Consider the following 22,336-nt stretch of genomic DNA (forward strand, 5'->3'; position numbering starts at 1 on the left):
GGACTGGACCGTGCCCTCCCCACCCTTACCTGCTGGGACTGGACCCTGCCACCCCCTCCCTCCACCCCCACCTGCTGGGACTGGACCCTGCCACTCCCTCCCTCCACCCCCACCTGCTGGGACTAGACCCTGCCATCCCCTCCCCCTCCTCCCCCCCACCACCCCCTGCCGGGACTGGACCGTGCCCTCCCCACCCTTACCTGCTGGGACTGGACCCTGCCACCCCCTCCCCCTCCTCCCCCCCACCCCCCCCACTGCCGGGACTGGACTGTGCCACCGCCCCCCCCCCCCCACCCCCAACCCACCTGCCGGGACTGGACCGTGCCCCCCCCCCCACCCCCACCTGCCGGGACTGGACCATGGCACCCCCCCACCCCCACCCCACCTGCCGGAACTGGACCCTGCCACCATCCCCCTGTGCTGCCCCCCCACTCCCACTAGCAGTTGCTGGTTTCCTACCTGCTCCTGTAGCCTCCTCCTGAGTGCTCCCCGCCTGTCTGGGAGCCAAGCCTGTCAATCAGGCTGACTTCCAGGCAGGGATTCTGCCCCAAAAAATATGTGCTCCACAGCATATGAGGAAACCCCAAATGAAACTCTGCACCGCCCCCCCCCCACCCCCCCGCTCGGAAAACCCGCCCCTGTCAATAGCAGAACTAATGGCAGTTAAAATTGGTAAAATGTCTGTTTTCAGTCCTCCAAACACTAGGTAGCACTGTGGCCTGCCAGCCATATTCTTTGTCACTTAATTTCATGCAGGAAAGTTTTTCTTTTAATTTAATGAAGAAAGGACTTGCGTTTATATAGTGCCTTTCACATCCCAAAATTATTCACAGCCAATGAATTACCTTTCAAATGTAGTTACTGATGTTTTGTCGACAAATGCAGCAACTAAATTGTGCACAGTGAGGTCCCACAAGCAGCAAAGAGACCAAATGCTGAGTTAATCTATTTCAGTGGTATTTATTGAGGGATAAATGCAGGCTTGGACATGAGAAGTACTCCTCTCATCTTCTTCCAGTAGTGCTATCAGATCTTTTATGTCCACCTGGGAAAGCAGTTGGGACCTCAGTTTAATATCTCATTCAAAAGGTGGCACCTTCAACAATGAAGCACTCCCTCAGTGCGGCACTGAAACGTCAGCCCAGATTAGGTGCTCAAGTCGCTGTCGGTGCTTGAATCCATGCCCTTTGGACTCAGAGCTGAGAGCATTACTTCTAGGCCAAGATTTTGATTTATTTTCCATTTATATATTTCTTGTAATTAATTTCAGCCCCTGAGCCTTACCCACTCCTCTCGCCATGATTAACCCTGCTCTGGTACATGACTAGGCTCCTCCGTCTTTCCTGACCTTCGACCTGTTGCTCATCCCTGCCACTCCTCGGCCTTTTCTGAGGTCCTGCCTCTCTTTCCAGCATGCTCGCACGTTTTGAATCCATCACTGATCCTGGCCCTTCTCTTGTGACCAACTTCTGTTTCTGTCACCTGTACCCCTTAGGCTCCTTGGCCTTTTCCTCTTGCTCTTGGCACTATTATGCTGCCCTGCAGACGTTTCACAAAGTTCCCTTGTCTCTCCGAATCTCTTCCCGATCCCCAATGGGATCCCCTGCCTCTTCCTGCCTTACTCTGTGTTATTTACAGATCAAATTCTGTCCACACAATATTTTGATACATTTCTCTTGTTTTCCTGTATCACTCCAACCAGCACATTTCAAAGTTACTTCCTCTACCATAGATAAAATGGCACACTCATTTGGAAAATTCTTGACTGTAAGCAGCTGTCATTGTGGCTCAGTTACCTTGGGCAATGCCACAGGATCTCTGCTAATAATAACTTACTTATGACGAGGAGTATTCGCAAAGCAGGATTCTGTGGAGATTTCAGATAGTCTCATCATAAGGTTCTTAAATAGACGCTCATAAAACAAAACAGAAACCTTTAATCTAACTGAGGGTTATAAGTAGCTGGGAGTATGCAATTTAAAGAATAAATTATGTTGGGAGTTTACTGGGGAATAAACAGCGGTCAGAAGTGTAATACTCAGCAAATAAATGGTGAAACACGGAAGGTAAATGTTTACCTGAGTGCTTCACAAAGAATAAATAATGGACCCAAGTGTATTGTGCAGAAAATAAACAGTCTATCATTCAGAAAATAAACAACAGTCAGAGTGTGTTACACAAGGAGTAATTGGCAGTCAGGAGTGCGTTATAATGAGATCTGCAATGCAGGTTTTTGAATCTTCTAATCTGAATTGTGAACGTTTTCTCCTTAAAGCTTCAGCTGCCAACTGTGATGATCAAAAATGCTGCTGCTTCAACGGAAGGGCAGTGGTGAAATCTAAACTGATAAATCTCAACTCGATAAATCCACACAGATCCAACCTGGTCCAATACAGTGTGAGAAACAACTATGTTGCTTCTTGGTTATTGTCCAAATTCAACTAAATCTTAAAAATACGTTGAAGTTCGCTGTGTAAATTAGTTTAGAACAACAGATTGCTGAGAAGGTGACAGCTCCTTTAATGTTACTTGGTTAAGTGAAAGGGTTACCTGTGTCTCTACATCAGTGAGCTTGCGAGTTTGTTCTGCAGTTTGAGTGAGGAGGTTAGTTCCTATTTCCAACATGGCTGCTGTTTGGTTCTGCACCACATTACGATGGATTTCCACTATTTCAGTCTTCACACTGTCCTGAATATAGTTTTCAAGCTAAAAAAGGAAACAATATAAATAAATTTATACAAGCTGGGCGAAGATTCAGTATACCTGGCTTTGAAATTGCAGTGTGACCAAAAAAAAACACGATACATGAAAAGCTAAATGCATTTGCTTGTATTGAAGAAGAAGTCTACTTCTAAGAGGGAGTCTCATTATCAGAGGTCCGTTTTGTCATGTTTGTAACCTTTGTGTAACAACACTGTATACACCTGAGAAATGCACACCTTGACCACAGGGGGTGAACTTGTGGGTGACACTCCTCACCTGGTCATCCAGGTATATAAAGGGTGGTCCCACGCAGGATCATCACTTCTTGGTCCTGTGAATAAAGGTACAGGTCACAGAGTGACCTTGTCTCCAGTATGCGCCTCGTGTTGATTTGCTGTAATGTATAAGGACACAACATTTGGCGACAAGAAACGAGAATCAACGACTCAAGAGAATGGCCACCGGTAGCATGGAGGAACGGTACTGTGTTGGTGAGGACTGGGATGATTTCGTTGAGAGGCTCCAGCAGAGCTTTGTCATGAAGGACTGGTTGGGAGCGGCAATGGCTGACAAGCGAAGGGCGCATCTACTGACCAGCTGTGGACCCAAGACGTACGCGCTGATGAAAGACCTGCTCACATCCGAGAAGCCGGCGGACAAGACCTTCGAGAAGCTCAGCGAACTGATCGGTGAGCACCTCAAACCGGTGCGTAGTATACACATGGCCCGACACCGATTCTATACACACCGACGTCGGGAAGGGCAGAACATACCGGACTTCGTTGCGGACCTTCAGCGCTTGACCATGGCTGGCTCTGTTGCACAGGAGGGCACGAAAAAGAGTGGGCAAGCGATAGTGATAGGGGATTCAATTGTAAGGGGAATAGATAGGCGTTTCTGCGGCCGCAACCGAGACTCCAGGATGGTATGTTGCCTCCCTGGTGCAAAGGTCAAGGATGTCTCGGAGCGGGTGCAGGACATTCTAAAAAGGGAGGGAGAACAGCCAGTTGTCGTGGTGCACGTTGGTACCAACGATATAGGTAAAAAAAGGGATGAGGTCCTACGAAATGAATTTAAGGAGCTAGGAGCTAAATTAAAAAGTAGGACCTCAAAAGTAGTAATCTCGGGATTGCTACCAGTGCCACGTGCTAGTCAGAGTAGGAATCGCAGGATAGCTCAGATGAATACGTGGCTTGAGCAATGGTGCAGCAGGGAGGGATTCAAATTCCTGGGGCATTGGAACCGGTTCTGCGGGAGGTGGGACCAGTACAATCCGGACGGTCTGCACCTGGGCGGAATCGGAACCAATGTCCTCGGGGGAGTGTTTGCTAGTGCTGTTGGGGAGGAGTTAAACTAATATGGCAGGGGGATGGGAACCAATGCAGGGAGATAGAGGGAAACAAAAAGGAGGCAAAAGCAAAAGACAGAAAGGAGATGAGGAAAAGTGGAGGGCAGAGAAACCCAAGGCAAAGAACAAAAAGGGCCATTGTACAGCAAAATTCTAAAAGGACAGAGGGTGTTAAAAAAACAAGCCTGAAGGCTTTGTGTCTTAATGCAAGGAGTATCCGCAATAAGGTGGATGAATTAACTGTGCAAATAGATGTTAACAAATATGATGTGATTGGGATTACGGAGACGTGGCTCCAGGATGATCAGGGCTGGGAACTCAACATCCAGGGGTATTCAACATTCAGGAAGGATAGAATAAAAGGAAAAGGAGGTGGGGTAGCATTGCTGGTTAAGTAGGAGATTAAGGCAATAGCTAGGAAGGACATTAGCTTGGATGATGTGGAATCTATATGGGTAGAGCTGCAGAACACCAAAGGGCAAAAAACGTTCGTGGGAGTTGTGTACAGACCTCCAAACAGTAGTAGTGATGTTGGGGAGGGCATCAAACATGAAATTAGGGGTGCGTGCAATAAAGGTGCAGCAGTTATAATGGGTGACTTTAATATGCACATAGATTGGGCTAACCAAACTGGAAGCAATACGGTAGAGGAGGATTTCCTGGAGTGCATAAGGGATGGTTTTTTAGACCAATATGTCGAGGAACCAACTAGGGGGGAGGCCATCTTAGACTGGGTGTTATGTAATGAGAGAGGATTAATTAGCAATCTCGTTGTGCGAGGCCCCTTGGGGAAGAGTAACCATAATAGGGTGGAATTTTGCATTGGGATGGAGAATGAAACAGTTAATTCAGAGACCATGGTCCAGAACTTAAAGAAGGCTAACTTTGAAGGTATGAGGCGTGAATTAGCTGGGATGGATTGGCGAATGATACTTAAGGGGTTGACTGTGGATGGGCAATGGCAGACATTTAGAGACCGCATGGATGAACTCCAACAATTGTACATTCCTGTCTGGCATAAAAATAAAAAAGGGAAGGTGGCCCAACCGTGGCTATCAAGGGAAATCAGGGAGAGTATTAAAGCCAAGGAAGTGGCATACAAATTGGCCAGAAATAGCAGCGAACCTGGGGACTGGGAGAAATTTAGAACTCAGCAAAGGAGGACAAAGGGTTTGATTAGGGCAGGGAAAATGGAGTATGAGAAGAAGCTTGCAGGGAACATTAAGACGGATTGCAAATGTTTCTATAATATGCAAAGAGAAAAAGGTTAGTAAAGACAAACGTAGGTCCCCTGCAGTCAGAATCAGGGGAAGTCATAACGGGGAACAAAGAAATGGCAGACCAATTGAACAAGTACTTTGGTTCGGTATTCACGAAGGAGGACACGAACAACCTTCCGGTTATAAAAGGGGTCAGGGGGTCTAGTAAGGAGGAGGAACTGAGGGAAATCCTTATTAGCCGGGAAATTGTGTTGGGGAAATTGATGGGATTGAAGGCCGATAAATCCCCAGGGCCTGATGGACTGCATCCCAGAGTACTTAAGGAGGTGGCCTTGGAAATAGTGGATGCGTTGACAGTCATTTTCCAACATTCCATTGACTCTGGATCAGTTCCTATAGAGTGGAGGGTAGCCAATGTAACCCCACTTTTTAAAAAAGGAGGGAGGGAGAAAACAGGGAATTATAGACCGGTCAGCCTGACATCGGTAGTGGGTAAAATGATGGAATCAATTATTAAGGATGTCATAGCAGTGCATTTGGAAAGAGGTGACATGATAGGTCCAAGTCAGCATGGATTTGTGAAAGGGAAATCATGCTTGACAAATCTTCTGGAATTTTTTGAGGATGTTTCCAGTAGAGTGGACAAGGGAGAACCAGTTGATGTGGTATATTTGGACTTTCAGAAGGCGTTCGACAAGGTCCCACACAAGAGATTGATGTGCAAAGTTAGAGCACATGGGATTGGGGGTAGTGTACTGACATGGATTGAGAACTGGTTGTCAGACAGGAAGCAAAGAGTAGGAGTAAATGGGGACTTTTCAGAATGGCAGGCAGTAACTACTGGGGTACCGCAAGGTTCTGTGCTGGGGCCCCAGCTGTTTACAGGGTACATTAATGATTTAGATGAGGGGATTAAATGTAGTATCTCCAAATTTGCGGATGACACTAAGTTGGGTGGCAGTGTGAGCTGCGAGGAGGATGCTGTGAGGCTGCAGAGCGACTTGGATAGGTTAGGTGAGTGGGCAAATGCATGGCAGATGAAGTATAATGTGGATAAATGTGAGGTTTGGAGAGACAGACTATTATCTGAATGGTGACAGATTAGGAAAAGGGGAGGTGCAAAGAGACCTGGGTGTCATGGTACATCAGTCATTGAAGGTTGGCATGCAGGTGCAGCAGGCAGTTAAGAAAGCAAATGGTATGTTGGCCTTCATAGCAAGGGGATTTGAGTACAGGGGCAGGGAGGTGTTGCTACAGTTGTACAGGGTCTTGGTGAGGCCACACCTGGAGTATTGTGTACAGTTTTGGTCTCCTCACCTGAAGAAGGACATTCTTGCTATTGAGGGAGTGCAGCGAAGGTTCACCAGACTGATTCCCGGGATGGCGGGACTGACCTATCAAGAAAGACTGGATCAACTGGGCTTGTATTCACTGGAGTTCAGAAGAATGAGAGGGGACCTCATAGAAACATTTAAAATTCTGACGGGGTTAGACAGGTTAGATGCAGGAAGAATGTTCCCAATGTTGGGGAAGTCCAGAACCAGAGGTCACAGTCTAAGGATAAGGGGTAAGCCATTTAGGAACTTCTTCACCCAGAGAGTGGTGAACCTGTGGAATTCTCTACCACAGAAAGTTGTTGAGGCCAATTCACTAAATATATTCAAAAAGGAGTTAGATGAGGTCCTTACTACTCGGGGAATCAAGGGATATGGCGAGAAAGCAGGAATGGGGTACTGAAGTTGAATGTTCAGCCATGAACTCATTGAATGGCGGTGCAGGCTAGAAGGGCCGAATGGCCTACTCCTGCACCTATTTTCTATGTTTCTATGTTTCCCTGACCAGCCTCTGTAAGTTCACAGACGCCTGCAGGGGGGAGATGTTATGGGATTTCTTCATTGAGGGCATTGGTCACACCGGGATTTTTAGGAAGCTAATTGAGACCAAGGACTTGACCTTGGAAGCAGCGGCATTGATGGCTCAAACCTTCATGGCGGGGGAGGAGGAAACCAAGATCATATACGCGTGCAACTGTGCTCCCAACGTGGCGATGGAGCAGGGAGTTAACATGGTAAACACGACTCAGAACCCCATGGCAGGCAAGGGCAATTCGACACCAACAAGTCAGTAACAGGCTCTAGGGTGGGCCCACAGCAGAGATAATGGCAGGTTGAACGGACATTTACACCATCACAAGGGACAATACGTCCCGGGATCGGACCATTGACACCCACAAACAGAGTGCTCAAGAGTAATCAAAGAGACAATCAGAGAGGAATGCCTGGTAACAGTTCTTTTGTTCACAATAATCTCAGCTCATGCTGGAGGTGCGGGAGCAAACATGCTGCAAAGACCTGCCAGTTTCAAGAATTCACCTGCAGAAATTGTAACTTGAGTGGACATTTATCCAGGATGTGCAGGAAGCCCGCAGCGAGGCTGGTTTACGAAGTGGATGAACCACAAGAGGGGTCTGCAAGGCAGGGGTATGCCTGGGACACAGCAATGGACAATGAAGTTCAGCAGGTCCACGTGGCAAACATCCACAGCTCATACACAAAAACGCCACCTATGACGATGAGAGTATTGTTAAACGGCATCCCTGTACGCATGGAGCTGGACACAGGAGCCAGCCAGTCATCTATGAGTGTCCAACAATTCGAGAAACTGTGGCCACTCAGAGCTAGCAGACCCAAACTAGAACGCATTGACACGCAATTATGGATGTACACCAAAGAGATCATCCCAGTGCTAGGTAGTGCAATGTTGGTGGTCACACATAATGGATCTCAGAACCGGCTGCCACTCTGGATTGTCCCGGGAAATGGTCCCGCGCTTTTGGGGAGGAGCTGGCTAGCCGAGATGAACTGGAAATGGAGGGATGTACACGCCATTTCATCTGTGGAGTTAAGTTCATGCTCACACGTCCTACTAAAGTTCAAGTCATTATTTCAACCTGGCGTCGGGACTTTCAAAGGCACCAAAGTAAGGATACGCATTACCCTGGACGCCACACCAGTGTACCACAAAGCCAGAGCTGTGCCATATGTGAAGCGGGAGAAAATTGAGTGAGTTGGACAGGTTGCTAAGAGAGGGCATAATTTCGCCCATTTAATTCAGCGACTGGGCAAGGCCCATCGTCCCTGTTCTAAAAACGGATGGCTCGGTCAGGATCTGTGGTGACTACAAGGCCACCGTCAACCGAGTGTCCCTTCAGGACCAATCTCTGCTTCTGAGAGTGGAGGATCCTTTTGCCACACTGGCAGTGGGCAAGCTGTTCATCAAGTTGGACCTCACTTCGGCCTACATGACCCAGGAACTGGCCGAAGAATCCAACTACTGACCACCATCACCACGCACAAGGGGCTGTTTGTCAACAACAGGTGTCCATTTGGCATCGTTCAGCAGCCGCTATCTTTCAGAGGAACATGGAAAGCCTGCTCAAATCCATCCCCGGAACAATCGTATTTCAGGACGACATCCTTATCACGGGTCGAGACACCGAGGAATACCTCCACAACCTGGAGGAGGTGCTACTCCGACTGGATCGGGTAGGCCTGAGACTAAAGAAGTCCAAGTGTGTGTTTTTGGTCCCAGAGGTCGAGTTTTTGGGCAGGAGGGTTGCCGCAGACGGGATCCGGCCCACCGAATCCAAAACGGAGGCGATCCATCGCGTGCCCAGGCTCGGCAACTCATCAGAGTTGTGTTCATTTCTGGAACTATTGAATTATTTCGGGAACTTTCTACCGAACTAAAATACATTGCTGGAGCCGCTACACGTGCTCCTGCGTAAGGGGTGCGATTGGTTTTGGGGGGACTGTCAGGAACGGGCTTTCAATCGGGCGTGGAACCTGCTTTGTTCTAATAAGTTATTGACCCTGTACGACCTCTGTAAGAAATTGTTTTTGACATGCGATGCATCATCCTATGGGGTTGGGTGCGTGTTGCAGCAGAGTAATGATGAGGACCAACTCCAACCTGTGGCTTATGCCTCCAGGTCGCTCTCCCAAGCAGAAAGTGGGTATGGGATGGTTGAAAAGGAAGCACTCGCATGTGTCTACAGGGTGAAAAGGATGCACCAGTACCTTTTTGGCAGAAGGTTCGAGTTAGAAACGGACCACAAGCCGTTAACATCCCTGTTGTCTGACAGCAAAGCTGTCAATACCAGTGCATCAGCTCGCATACAGCGATAAGCTCTCATGCTGGCTGCGTATGACTACACCATACGGCACCGGCTAGGCACCGAAAATTGCGCTGACGCGCTCAGCAGGCTTCCAGTGGCCACCACTGAGGGGGCAGTGGAGCAAAGCGTGGGGATGGTCATGGCTGTCGATGCCTTTGACAGCACAGGCTCCCCCATCACAGCTCACCAGATCAAAACCAGGACAAACAGAGATCTCCTTCTATCTCTGATTAAGAAATGTGTCCTGACTGGGGATTGGGCGCCCGCACAAGGAGCATGCCCTGAAGAGGTCAGACCGTTTCACAGACTGATGGATGATCTCTCCATCCAAGCCGACTGCCTACTATGGGGCAGCCGGGTAGTCATGCCCCAGACGGGTAGGGAAGCATTCATCAGGGAACTTCACAGCGAGAATCCAGGCATCGTGCTTATGAAGGCCATTGCCCGGTCATATGTATGGTGGCTGGGAATTGATGCAGATCTGGAACACTGTGTTTGCAGGTGCACGACGTGTGCCCAGCTGGGCAATGCCCCCAGGGAGGCCCCACTCAGCCCGTGGCCCTGGCCCACTAAGCCATGGTCACGTATGCACGTAGACTACGCAGGCCCATTCATGGGAAAAATATTCCTCATTGTTGTTGATGCGTACTCGAAATGAATCAAGTGCATCATATTGAATTCGTGCACGACATCCACCACAGTGGAGAGTCTGCGTGTGGTCTTTGCGACCCACGGCTTGCCAGACATCTTAGTTAGCGACAACGGCCCGTGTTTCACTAGCTATGAATTCCGGCCGTTCATGTCGGGTAATGGCATCAAACATGTAAGGACAGCGCCATTCAAGCTGGCTCCCAATGGCCAGGCAGAACGTGTGGTCCAAATCATAAAGCAAGGCATGCTCCGGATTCAAGGACCCTCCCTTCAATACCGTCTATCGCGCCTACTGCTGACCTACAGGTCCCGACCGCACTCGCTCACGGGAGTCCTGCCAGCGGAACTACTCATGAAATGTACACTTAAAACTCGGCTGTCCCTCATTCATCCAGTCTTGTCAGACATTGTGGAGGGCAAGCGCCAGTCCCAAAATAAGTGCCACGACCGTAACTCAAAGGGGAGATGAATAGAAATCAATGACCCTGTATTTGTTCTTAATCACGCTGTGGGGCCCAAGTGGCTCGAGGGTACTGTAATTGGTAAAGAGGGGAATAGGGTCATAGTGTTCAGACTCAACAATGGGCAGATATGCCGCAAGCATCTGGACCAAGTAAAAAAAAGGTTCAGCATGGACACTGAGGAACCTGAGGAACAGCATGAGATGCTGCCCACACCACTGCCAGCGAACGAGCAACAAGAACCGTCAGCAGCACGCACAGTGCCTGCGGTTAGCCCGGACGAGCCGGAATCACCACAGGTGACAAAGACGCATGCCAAGGCTCAACAACCAGAGCCCCAACTGCGGCACTCCACGAGAGAGCGTCGACCGCCTGAAAGACTCAATCTTTGACCCAATGACGTTGGGGCAGGTGATGTCATGTTTGTAACCTCACACAACTGTAACCTTTATGTAACAACACTGTACACTGTATACACCTGAGAAATGCACACATTGACCACAGGGCGTGTACTTGTGGGAGACACTCCTCACCTAGTCGTCCAGGTTTATAAAGGGAGGTCCCACGCAGGGTCATCACTTCTTGGTCCTGTGAATAAAGGTACAGGTCACAGAGTGACCTTGTCTCCAGTATGTGCCTCGTGTTGATTTGCTGTAGTGTGTAAGGACACAACATGTTTGATGAAGAATTTTCACCATTGGAGCCTCTTTCAAAGAGGCAGTGCCGATACAAAGCCCTTCCGAAACAGGAATGTCAGCACCAGGATTCCTTACAAAGAGCTGAGGAATAAGTTTCCGCAGGGGATTCTCCAACTCGTGCACCGTACCTTCAGCAGCAGACCTGCTGAAACCCTAGAATTAGGGATTAAATACATTTACAGCATTGTTCCGTGGTTCCACAGATCTTCCACCGAAGTTACGATGGGCTAGCGGGAGAACTCCTGCAGAAATTCACCCCCCAATTCTCGTGGAGGTTCTCTCTATCTCTCTCCATAGTGACCGTTTATGTTGCTTCACTGGGTTCCACTCATCTTCCACCAAAGTTATGGTGGGAAATTAGGAGAGTTCCAATGGCAATTCCTCCCCAGGAATTTGTAGATCATTTCTATTGTTTTGGTCAATTAGTTATGAATTTAATTTGAACATTTTAATTCAAGACAGAGTTATCATTTTATTTTACATTGCAGGTTGAATAATCAAATGTCTGATTCAACTTATTCTATTGATCATTTTCAATTTTTTTTTAAGTCATGATAATTCATTATGCAAATGCTTGACTTCCAGCCAATGTGACAGGACCTCTATGATAGTGTTGCAAATATTGTCAATGCAAGAGAAGCACATGGAAGCCATCGATGGGAATGAGAGTCCAAGTCAGCTGAGCAGCAAATAAATCTGTACATGTCCCTCGACAGACATAACTCTTACAAACAATTGGGGTGACATTGGTTTTCTCCATTTGTGCGAAATGGGCTCATAGCTGATCTGTAGGCCATTTTACACAGCGCCCGGTTCTATTTCCCTAACGGAAAAAAAATCAGGCACCGTGTATAATGATAACTCTCTGTCGAATCTCCATGAGCCTGCTTCACACTTCTTGCATACACTAATTTCATCCTCACAATGTGCTTAAGGGTCAGCCAAATGTTAATGGAGTTTTTAAAGGGTTGTTGAAACCATTAAGCAAACTGCATAGGCTACTTTTGTTAAGCAAAATGCAATAACTATTAATACCATTTCGCAGACTCATCCAGTTCTGTTCATGACACTGGCAAAAATGTGAAGGAATTTTATCTTTGTTTATTGAAAATTTCTTAGCCGCGTTTTCGCCTACCAAGTCGGGAGTGAGGCAACTGAGGTCTGCAGTGAAGTTCTGGCCCACTGCCGGTTCCATCCCACTCTTTACAAGTGAATTTACCTTGGATTGGGCTTGTTCAGCCCACCCAGCAAGCTTCTCGGCCAATTAAAAAGAGGCGGGTCTGATGAAGTCATTTGATGGTGCATCATCAGCCGATTTCCTTAAAGGATTAGGGTTAGGGTTAGGGTTCTACAGTATTGAAGTGCTGAAAACACTGACAAGCACTGCACAAAGATTCACAGCTGCACCCAGGCTCTCCCATGATTCCCTCCAGATGCTTATGGAGCGAGTCACAGCATGCATGAAGGCTCTCTTCCTTTCCAATGGGCAGAAGAGACCCCTCCCCCCCAGGACACCAACGCAGCCTAGTTGCACATTGCACAGGAGGGCACAAGCAGAGATGTCCTCAGGAGGAGCTGGCTACAGTGGCGCAAACCTTTCAATGATCTCAGTAGATCACAAAACGTTACTGCAAAGCCGCACTCAACCTCATCCTGCTGTGCCACTCATCACATCCCCATCACTCTGCCTTCCCTACCCTACTCCTGCACATCCTTACTCATATCAACTTATTTTGCACCTCCACCCATCCCTCTCTATCTATATTATCATTTGCCATCTCACTCACACTCACCCTCGTCCAATCATACCAACTAACAACACACAAACGTCGGCACTTGGATCTTTTAGCCAATGTTCAAGTAGAGTTTCTGTTAATGTGTTGTCAAACACTGAAACATTTATTTTCAAACTTTGTCTTCTTGGACAGATTTGTGTGTACCTTTGCCTGGTGCTGCTAGTTTACCTGGTGATGCTGGTGTGCCTAGTGATTTTGATGTTGAGATTCTGAGGACCAAGGTGAGATGTTTTCAAGGGCACCAATGCTGATGGAATAGATGGCAGGTGAGGTTGAGTTGACAGAAGTGATCTGTCAGTGGTGACAGAGATTGTTTCAAGGAGGTGACAGTGGATAGAGATTTTACTCCAAACATTTCCAACCTGCATAAAGCTCAAATGTGTCTTCCAAATCCTGAAGGCTCCAACTTCTGAGATTGGAAAGTGAACAGCTGTGAAATGGTAGCTTTTATAACACTTTTGCAGCTGTCAACTATTCAGAGGAATGGATACTGATGGAACACTCAACCTACTTACCTGACGTGATCTCCGAGCGCCATGAAACTCATCAAAAAGCTGGAAAAATGGTAAGAATTGGGCAAAATGTTTAATTGGCTTTTAATGAACTCTTAATAATCTAAATTGTCTCCCCCGCCGCTTGGTGTCAGGTCTGTTAACTGCTGACAGACCCAACAAATGGGAGACTAGCGTGGAGGCAGGTTGACACGATCCGCTGTCAATCATTTCTATTTTGACAGCTGACCCACCTCCGACCCCGCCCACTCAGCGCCGGTATAATTCCGGCCCTTGTGTGGAAAACAGAACTTCTATTGCCCTTCAATCTCCACAGCTTGCCTTAAATTGGCTAGTAAAGAGAGATTGGCAATGAGATGGGGAAAACTTGCAGTGTACGTAGTGAAATATTATGTAGTGTAGATGGTCTGAAGCAGGATAATTATTAGAAATGGTACAAGAAAAGACAGACAATATATAACCTGTAAAAGAGATCTTCTGGATAAAATATATTTGTAGACTTGGCAAAGTTTTGTGTAAGATATTAAGGCTGTTTGTCAGATTGCCAAACAGAAGAGTCCCCTGTTGTGCTTTTCATATCACATAGTTTGTACAATTTGCTCTTGCAGCATTTTCACAGTGCATAATCTGTACAACTGTAACACTATGTCATTACCACATTGTGTACCTTCCGTATATTTTTGTATGGTGTCGTGCACAAAAAATATTTAAAATGTATGTTGGTTTGATATGTGTATTGATTCATTCGTATCTTGCAGAAACCAGACGCTGAAAATTGAACTGAATTGGCGGGGGTGTGTTGGGGTGTTCATTGGCACAGAGCTTTAGCAAGGCTGTCCGTTACAGAGCTGGATTTAAATCCAACCCGTCATAATGGGATGAAAGTCTCTCTCTGAGTTCAGGCTGTCTCAAACTAGTTGGAAGATACATCCTTGCAGCTGTGACTCCCCGAGCACAGATCGTATCATAATTCAGTGCTAATTGGCACTAAGTTGGCGGTCTCACTCAAAGACGGCCTAAGGATGGTTAGTGGGGAAAACAATGAAGTACAGGCTGTAGCAGAATTTCTTTTGAGATTGTTGTGAAGGAATGTTTCTCAGCCTGTACTGCTGGTGTGTTTCCTTGTATCTGACCTGTTTTATATCTTACTTGCAAAGTACTTAATGGTAACACGGGGCCCAAAACTTAGAAAATTGATCCCTTGCACCAGTACTGCTCATCTTAAAGAATATTAAAGTAAATGGAGTGACTCCTGCCAATGAACTGGATGCTACCAGAAGCTTTGCAGGTCCCAAACTTAAAAAATAATGTTCACAACAGACAGAGGTCTGTGTAAATGACAACTTTATCATTTCTTTCCCTTGTTGGAAATGCAAATAAAATTAAAAACATGCATCATTTTTCCATTAGCAATTTGATTTATAAACATGCAACTAGCAGGATAACAGTCACAGCCTTTTCTGCCCAACTGCCTTTTTGAATTAGAGACGGTTCCACATTAAAAATAGCCAAGATTCCTCAGCCAAAAGCTCCAGGCTCAACCTTATCTCAAGTTTTATATGTTTCTCTTTCTTTTTAAAGATCTTTTCTCTCATCTAAGCAGGGTGAATGCTCAACTTCGCCATTAAACTTGCTAAGGCTTCCCGTCCAAACACTGACAACGAATCGTGGTCATTAGCATTTTACACGCATTAGGATTTTATGAACAGTTACTCTCCTTTCCTAAAGCTTTGGGGACTATGGCCACATTTGAGAAGCAGGGCTGTGAATTATTTTAGTGACCAGCAAAACAAACACAATTTCCATTCTATCAAAATGGCTGCTGACTACGAAGTCCGGCAAAAATAACCAAGAGATCATTGAAAATGCTCATGCGCAACAGCTTTATGTCATTGGCAGCAGTCGCATCCTAAAAAACATTTTTCAGAAAGTATAAGCATAGAGGGGCTTGACAAACAAGCTCAGGAACCAACTCTGTTGCAAACGTCTGACGTGAATCAAGCAACACATAGGCGACACAGTGCAAACTTTTGCAACTAATTTCGCCAGCCTAACGCACGTTTTAACGTGATTTTTTTCAAGTTAAAAGTGCTTTTTTGTCATTAAAACAAACATCACAAAATTCCCCAAAGTTTAAGAATGGCGGTTTTGAAATATTGCTGAAAAGGTGCAGTGCGGAAAAAAAACACGCTGCCTAAATTTGGCCGTTCGGCGAAGCCGCTCTCGGGGCTAAAAACAACACGAGAAAAGCAGGCGTTACAGCCTCAGAAACGTCGGTCAGTAGGAAGACCTACACAAAAGTAAGTTAAAGTTTTTATTTTTTAATTTTTGTAGCGATTACTTAGTTGAGGGTCTTGTAAATGTTGTGTGATTTTTGATTTTTTGTTTTTTGCAATTTTTTTTGTGTGTTTTCTCCCCTCCCAGGGCCTTTGGCGTTGATAGGCCTCGGGCTAAAGTTGACGAGATCGCGGTTTCCATTGCAAATCCTCGCGCAATGACAATTTTTAACGACAGACTTATTTTGTGGCCAAATTTACCCCGTTAAAAAAATGGCAACATTTTTATTCTTATTTCTTTACAAAAATGACGTTATTTATCAAATAACGACAGGCTGGGGAATTTCTAGCCCTAAATTCTTCAGTAACTTTATGAACTTTAGTGCAGCTCAGTCAGGTCACTCACTTCCTCCAAATAAGGAGTTGCTATGGGAACCTGTATAGAATCATAGAATGGTTCTATGGATTTATTTATGAAGCCCAGGATCCCATATGCTTTTTTAACCGCTTTCTCAACCTGCCCTGCCACCTTCAATGATTTGTGCACACATACCCCCGATCTCTCTCTACATGCACCCTCTTTAGGATTGTACTCTTTAGTTTATATTGCTTCACCTCGTCCTTCCTACCAAAATGTATCACTTTGCACTTTTGTGTTAAATTTTATCTGCCATGTATCTGCTCATTTCACCAGCCTGTCTATGTCTTCTTGAAGTCTATCACTATCCTCCTCACTGTGTGGGCCTTGCTATGCTTGTCTGTCTGTGGGATACGTGAAAGGTTCTTTGTTTCAGTTCTACAGAGGAGCCCTGCTCACCTCTTTTGCCGGTATATCAATGCTGTATCGGTAGAACACGTGCTCGCTCTGAGCACAAGTGCTTCCAGGCTGCTTCATCAAGTGCACTGCCCATGAGCTGTGCCTCAGCACCCTATGATGTCAGTGCTGGCACCCAAAGTGCGACTGCGCTACAGGTGCTGCAGATTACATTATCGAGGCTCCATTGTCCTTTCAAAAGAGCCAATTAGCTATAAGACACAGAGTGCTGAAGATATGTTCAATATCCCTCACAGAGACACAAAGCTAACACGAAGCTGTCAACAGAACCCAAGCGTGGCTACAAAGTAAATGGGCGGAAAATAAAAATTCTTAATAAATTGACGTTGGGCACATACACCTCTATTGCAACATGCACAATTTTCAAACCCGAGTATTTCATCTTGTGAATTAAACCTGAAAATGCTGGAAACGTTCAGCTGGTTAGTCAACACACTTTACCAGATGACAATAACGCTTTGATATGGAAAGAAAACTGTCTTAAGTTTGTCTTCCATTTCGGTACTCTGTTATCATTCATGCCTCACACATTCCCTCAGGAAGCAGTGCGTCACACTGCAACATCTTTTGGCCAAACAGAGAGGTGGTTACATTCAGAAAAGATTAATTGCACAGGGAAAGTTTTTTATCCCCCCCTTCTGATTACAATGTTCCTTAATCCTTCGAGTACTGAATTTCCTTTACTATTTTCAGTGGAGTAGGTTTAGAAAAGGTTTAGTATCACAGAATATCACTGCCTCTGCAGAATTCTCTGAGTTAAAAGAAAACATAATTTTGTTACATGCTGTTGACAGGTAGATACCACACTTCAGACAGTAACTAACTAATGCACTAGCCCCTTAAGGAGAAATTTGGCTGCTTTGCGCCGCCCATTAGCGCCTGGGAACTTCACTGCTAGTTTAGTGCTGGCACTAACACTTAACGCCTGGGCCTCTAGCCCCTCGCAGATTGTGATGTCATAAAATACATAGTACCCCATTACCACCCCAGATGCTAAATTGCCTCCCGCCCCCTGCTGCATTGCCGGGTGTCAAAAACGGCAGGAAGAGGAGGCGTTGTCACCTTGGCTGGCCACTTGGGGAGCGCTAATTAAAAGCAGTGGTTTTTGGGTAGGCCAAACTTTATTCTTTGCACCAGTCTGTTGCCTGCTGAAAGTTTTCCATGCTTCATTGCTGCAAGATGTCCAAGCGCTCCGCTCTGAGAATGCTTGAGGCTGTAATAGCAGTCACCCAGGTCACCTGGCAACATAGAACTGAGCAGAAGTATGTTGTGCACCATCATTCCCTTTAAGCGAGGGAAGCAGCCTCTGATGCCAATAGCATTGTGCTGCACATTGTTCAGTGCTCTGCCGCTACCATCCTGCTCTTGCACTTTAGCACCCTAAGAGAAATGGTTAGCACCTGATTTAGTGCTCCACTTCCCTCTTGGAGTGCTAAAGCTGAATTTCCTGGGAGCAGAAAATCATTATCGCCTGGCGATACTTTTCCGAGATTTCAAAAGTTATTGCCCCAAACGGGGCGCAACAGAATTTCTAGCCCTAATAATCTTTCCGGACATTAGGCCCATAAAGCCCATTCCATTTTTGTAGATCTTAGTCTCACCTATCTGCCTTAACATTATCCTTCAATTCATTCTCTTCAGAACATAACCAATCGTCTCCGAGTCCAAATTTACATTCTGTTTCAACAGACTACCCTGGTGCGTTATTCCACAGGGCTGATTGTCGTGACCCTTATCCCCAGTAAACACCCAATTCCCCGGCGAAAAGTTCATGGGAAACAGGTCAGGGACGCAGTTTGTCAGATGTCCATCCTTTTTATATTGCCCCAGGATTTTGTGGGGGAAGGTGAACAGAGTCTGCACCTGCAGCAGACACAGGCCGATCAGAGCCATTTAACTGATATGGTTTTTGGGCGTTCCTAGCCACTACCTCCTTTTCTGGATTGCTCACTGGCTGGGTTCCCAGGGCAGAGGTGTCACAAGAACGTGGCACTGTGTGTGGGAATGAGGGTTCACATTACCTGAGTACCTCAAATCTTTCTGCGCAGTCCGTGAGACCAGCACACGACAAAAGTTAAAACAGCTTTTTGTTGAGCATGTGTTGTAAATTGTGCAAGGGGATTTTAAAGCAAATGTCGCTCTGCAGATCAGAAGGCTGACCTGTATGCCTGTCAGGAGTTTATGACAGCAATCAGGTCGCTTGTGTTTATGGAAGTTTTTGTTTGTTGGGTTTATGTTGTTGTTCTGTTGGCATTTGTATGTACCATTGATGTACTATGATTTATTGGGGTTATGCATAGAATGTAGTGATCAAAGGTGAAATTTGCTATCAAGTTGTGAGTGAACCTATGTTGAAGCAGCTCGCTCTCATATTGGAATGGTGTAGTATGGAAAGACCTGAGCTCCCATACTGGTTTTCTCATACTACCGTGCCTTCTGTTGCCTCGGCCCTAAGCTCTGGAATTCCCTACCTAAACCTCTCCGCCTCTCTTTTCTCCTTCAAGACACTCCTTAAAACCTACCTCATTGACCAAGCCTTTGGTCACCTGCCCTAATTTCTCCTTATGCAGCGCGGTGTCAATTTTTTTTATCTCATAATATTTCTGTGAAACGCCTTGTGGCATTTCACTATGTTAAAGGTGCTATATAAATACAAGTTGTTGTTGTTGGTTTTGTGAAGTATGAAAAGACTTGTGTGCTCACACTTGAATTGTGAAGAGTGTTGGCTCAGCAGCAACTCATACTGGTTGTGGATGGTATAAGGTGTCAATAAAATCCTGGTCCAGCATTACAACAACTGAGTGTGTGTGTAACCTGACATTTAAAGAAACAAAATGAAAAAGAACAAGAAAGCAGACCAACACTGTGGTCTGTTCCCGAATCTCTTCCAGCTGGAGGGTCCGCAGGAGTCCCAGAGATAACTAAGGTGAGGCATTTATTGACATTTTTCGGCCCCTCAGGTGGTTGCAATCTGATTGGAGATCAGCAATAAAACGGTCCCAATGAGGGTCTCGATCTCCAAGGCCCAACACAAACTGCAGGCATAAGAGACCAATGGCTGTTCCTCATTTTCCAACCCCTTCCACTAATGTTAGGCCCTGCCAGGGAGCAGGGCTGTGCCAAGGGTGCCCAGACCATTTAAATGTCCACAGGTAGGCTATCCCAGTTATCCTGGGATGTACTTCAGGTGCACTGCTCCTGTTTCAACACTGGGGTGGGGAGAGGGAAGGAGATCAGCCCGGTAACGCTTTGGGTGAAAGAGTTAAGCCTTACTTCCCTTGCGACTTTGTCTCTTACTAATTTCTTTGCTTTTAACCTGCGACCCTTGGTATTTGAACCCTTTGTCACTAGTGATGTGACTCGATATTGTGCAGTTACGTATTGTGAGAAAGCTTGTAATACAGGCGGACATTAATGTTGCTGCAGTCCGTGTCCACAGCAGAAAGATCCAGCAATGTTCTGACGTGGGAAATACTAAAAGAGTTTCCCAACTTCTAGGAATGAACAAAAATATAAAACAAAGAAATGCAAAGTAAAAAAAAAACTAGCAGAAAGGATAAAGAGGAAGGCAGCAATACAATGAGGGGACTTAGAAACCTTACAAAAGCAAAACTTCAGCAGTTAACTTAAAACAACTGAAGCCCAAGATCTACGCTCCTGAAGTACCCAATCATACATTATTTATTCTGCTGCAGAAAAGTCAACTGGGAAAGTTTTAATATACACAAAATAGATAGGCTGGATGAGGACATAGCGTTACATTACAGCCCAGGAGTTCAGATGACATCATAAACCATAACAGCAAGCTTTCCTGTGTCATTTCCCTCTTCTATCTAAGGGATGTGTCATGGATAATGTTGAGACGTGATAGTGAAAACTGGCTTGATAACTTGGAAGTGACTTCATTGCCAGCGGCTTGGGGTCAGCAACTACTCAAGGAAATAATAAGCTTATCTCAATGCTTCCGATGACATAATTATAATACACATTCAAAAGACGCAGTTGCTTGCACTTTACTGATCACGTGATAGGTGAATATTCTGTTCAGTGAATAGAAACAGAGAATGCTATCTGCGCCCACTGTACATTTCTGCTGATATATTTTGGTGGCCAAAATGTTACTTACTTAACAAGAATTTGTTAAATGAGTTTGCAGTTTCAAGGAATCGTAAGTGTAGAGCTACAAAAATATATATTTCCTGTTCCCTCAGCACATACTGTTTGAATCGTTGCCTTTGCTGTGCTGTCCTCACTTGGTCTTCGTTCCTTCTGGACTGAAAGATGAATCTGCCATCAATGTCAGTGTTTATGCGACTGACAACTGGCAGGCCTAACTTGGTCCGTACATTCTGCAGAAAAAACCTAGAGACTTAAGCAATGGCAATGAAGAAAGGACAGTGAATTAAAGAGAAAAGATTCTTCTTTAGAGAAAGAAGAAAATGTTCAGACTCAAAGCCCATGATACAGATGATGGTTATAATTAACACAAGCTGTTTTATAATAATGACATGGTAAATTGCCAGTGCTTGGAATAATTTTCCCATTTTGGGTATTACATTTTAAAACATACTCAGTTCTTTAATACTCATGGATTTCTGACACAACAGTGCGACTGCAAATATTCCTCTGCCTGGGACCAGTCTGGAATTGTGTATATCAACAACAACAAAAATTACTTGCATTTCTAGAGTGCCTTTAAAGTAGCAAAACGTCCAAAGGCATTTCACAGGAGCATTATTAAACAAAATTTGACATTGAGCTACTCAAGGAGTTATTAGGGCAAATGATGTAGGTTTTAAGAGTGTCTTATAGGAGGAAAGAGAGTTGGAGAGGCATAGGGAGGGAATTCCAGAGCTTAGGACCTTAACAGCTGAAGGCACGGCCACCAATGGTGGAGCGATTAAAATCGGGAATGCTCAGTGGGCCAGATTTGGAGAAGCGCAGATATCTTGGAGGGTTGTATGGCTTGAGGAGGCGACAGAGATAGGGAGGGGCGAGGTCATGGAGGGGTTTGAAAACAGGTTGAGAATTTTAAAATTCAGGCATTGCTCAACCGGCAGCCAATGTAGGTCAGCGAGTACAGGGGTAATGGGCAAACTGGACTTGGTGCGAGTTGAGGCGGGGGTGGAATTGGGCAATGTTACAGAGGTGGAAGTAGGCAGTCTTGGTGATAGCATGGATATGTGGTTGGAAACTCATCAGAACATAAGAACACAAGAAATAAGAGCAGGAGTGGCTCCCCATGGTTGATCTAATCTTGGTCTCAGCTCCACTTCCCTTCCTGCTCCCCATAACCCTTGACCCCCCTTACCTTTCAAAAATCTGTCTATCTCCAACTTAAATATATTCAATGACACAGCCCCCACAGCTCTCTGGGGTAGAGAATTCCAAATATTCACAACCTTCTGAGAGAAGAAATTCCACCTCATTTCTGTTTTAAATGGGTGACCCCTTATTCTGAAACAATGCCCCATAGTTCTAGATTCCCCCATGAGGGGAAACATCCTCTCTGCATCTACCCTGTCAAGCCCCTTCAGAATCTCACTTAGCCTATTTATATCCCTTTGCAGATAATTTCCGTCTTCCTCACAACTTGCTTTCCTACCTATCTTTGTATTATCAGCAAATTTGGCTACATTATACTCGGTCCCTTCATCCA

General features: G+C 45.7%; 1 protein-coding gene across 1 annotated transcript in view; it reads right to left on the bottom strand.

Annotated features, from left to right (window-relative positions):
* The window catches only part of angpt2b (angiopoietin 2b), a 176,497-nt gene that overhangs the window by 102,005 nt on the left and 52,156 nt on the right, over nt 1-22,336 (bottom strand). The window contains exon 2 of the mRNA XM_070899204.1: nt 2,551-2,706. Within this exon, the coding sequence (XP_070755305.1) occupies nt 2,551-2,706 (156 nt within the window). The remainder of the gene's footprint in view (nt 1-2,550; nt 2,707-22,336) is intronic.

Source organism: Pristiophorus japonicus, chromosome 14, assembly GCF_044704955.1.
Source record: "Pristiophorus japonicus isolate sPriJap1 chromosome 14, sPriJap1.hap1, whole genome shotgun sequence".
Classification (NCBI taxonomy): domain Eukaryota; kingdom Metazoa; phylum Chordata; class Chondrichthyes; family Pristiophoridae; genus Pristiophorus; species Pristiophorus japonicus.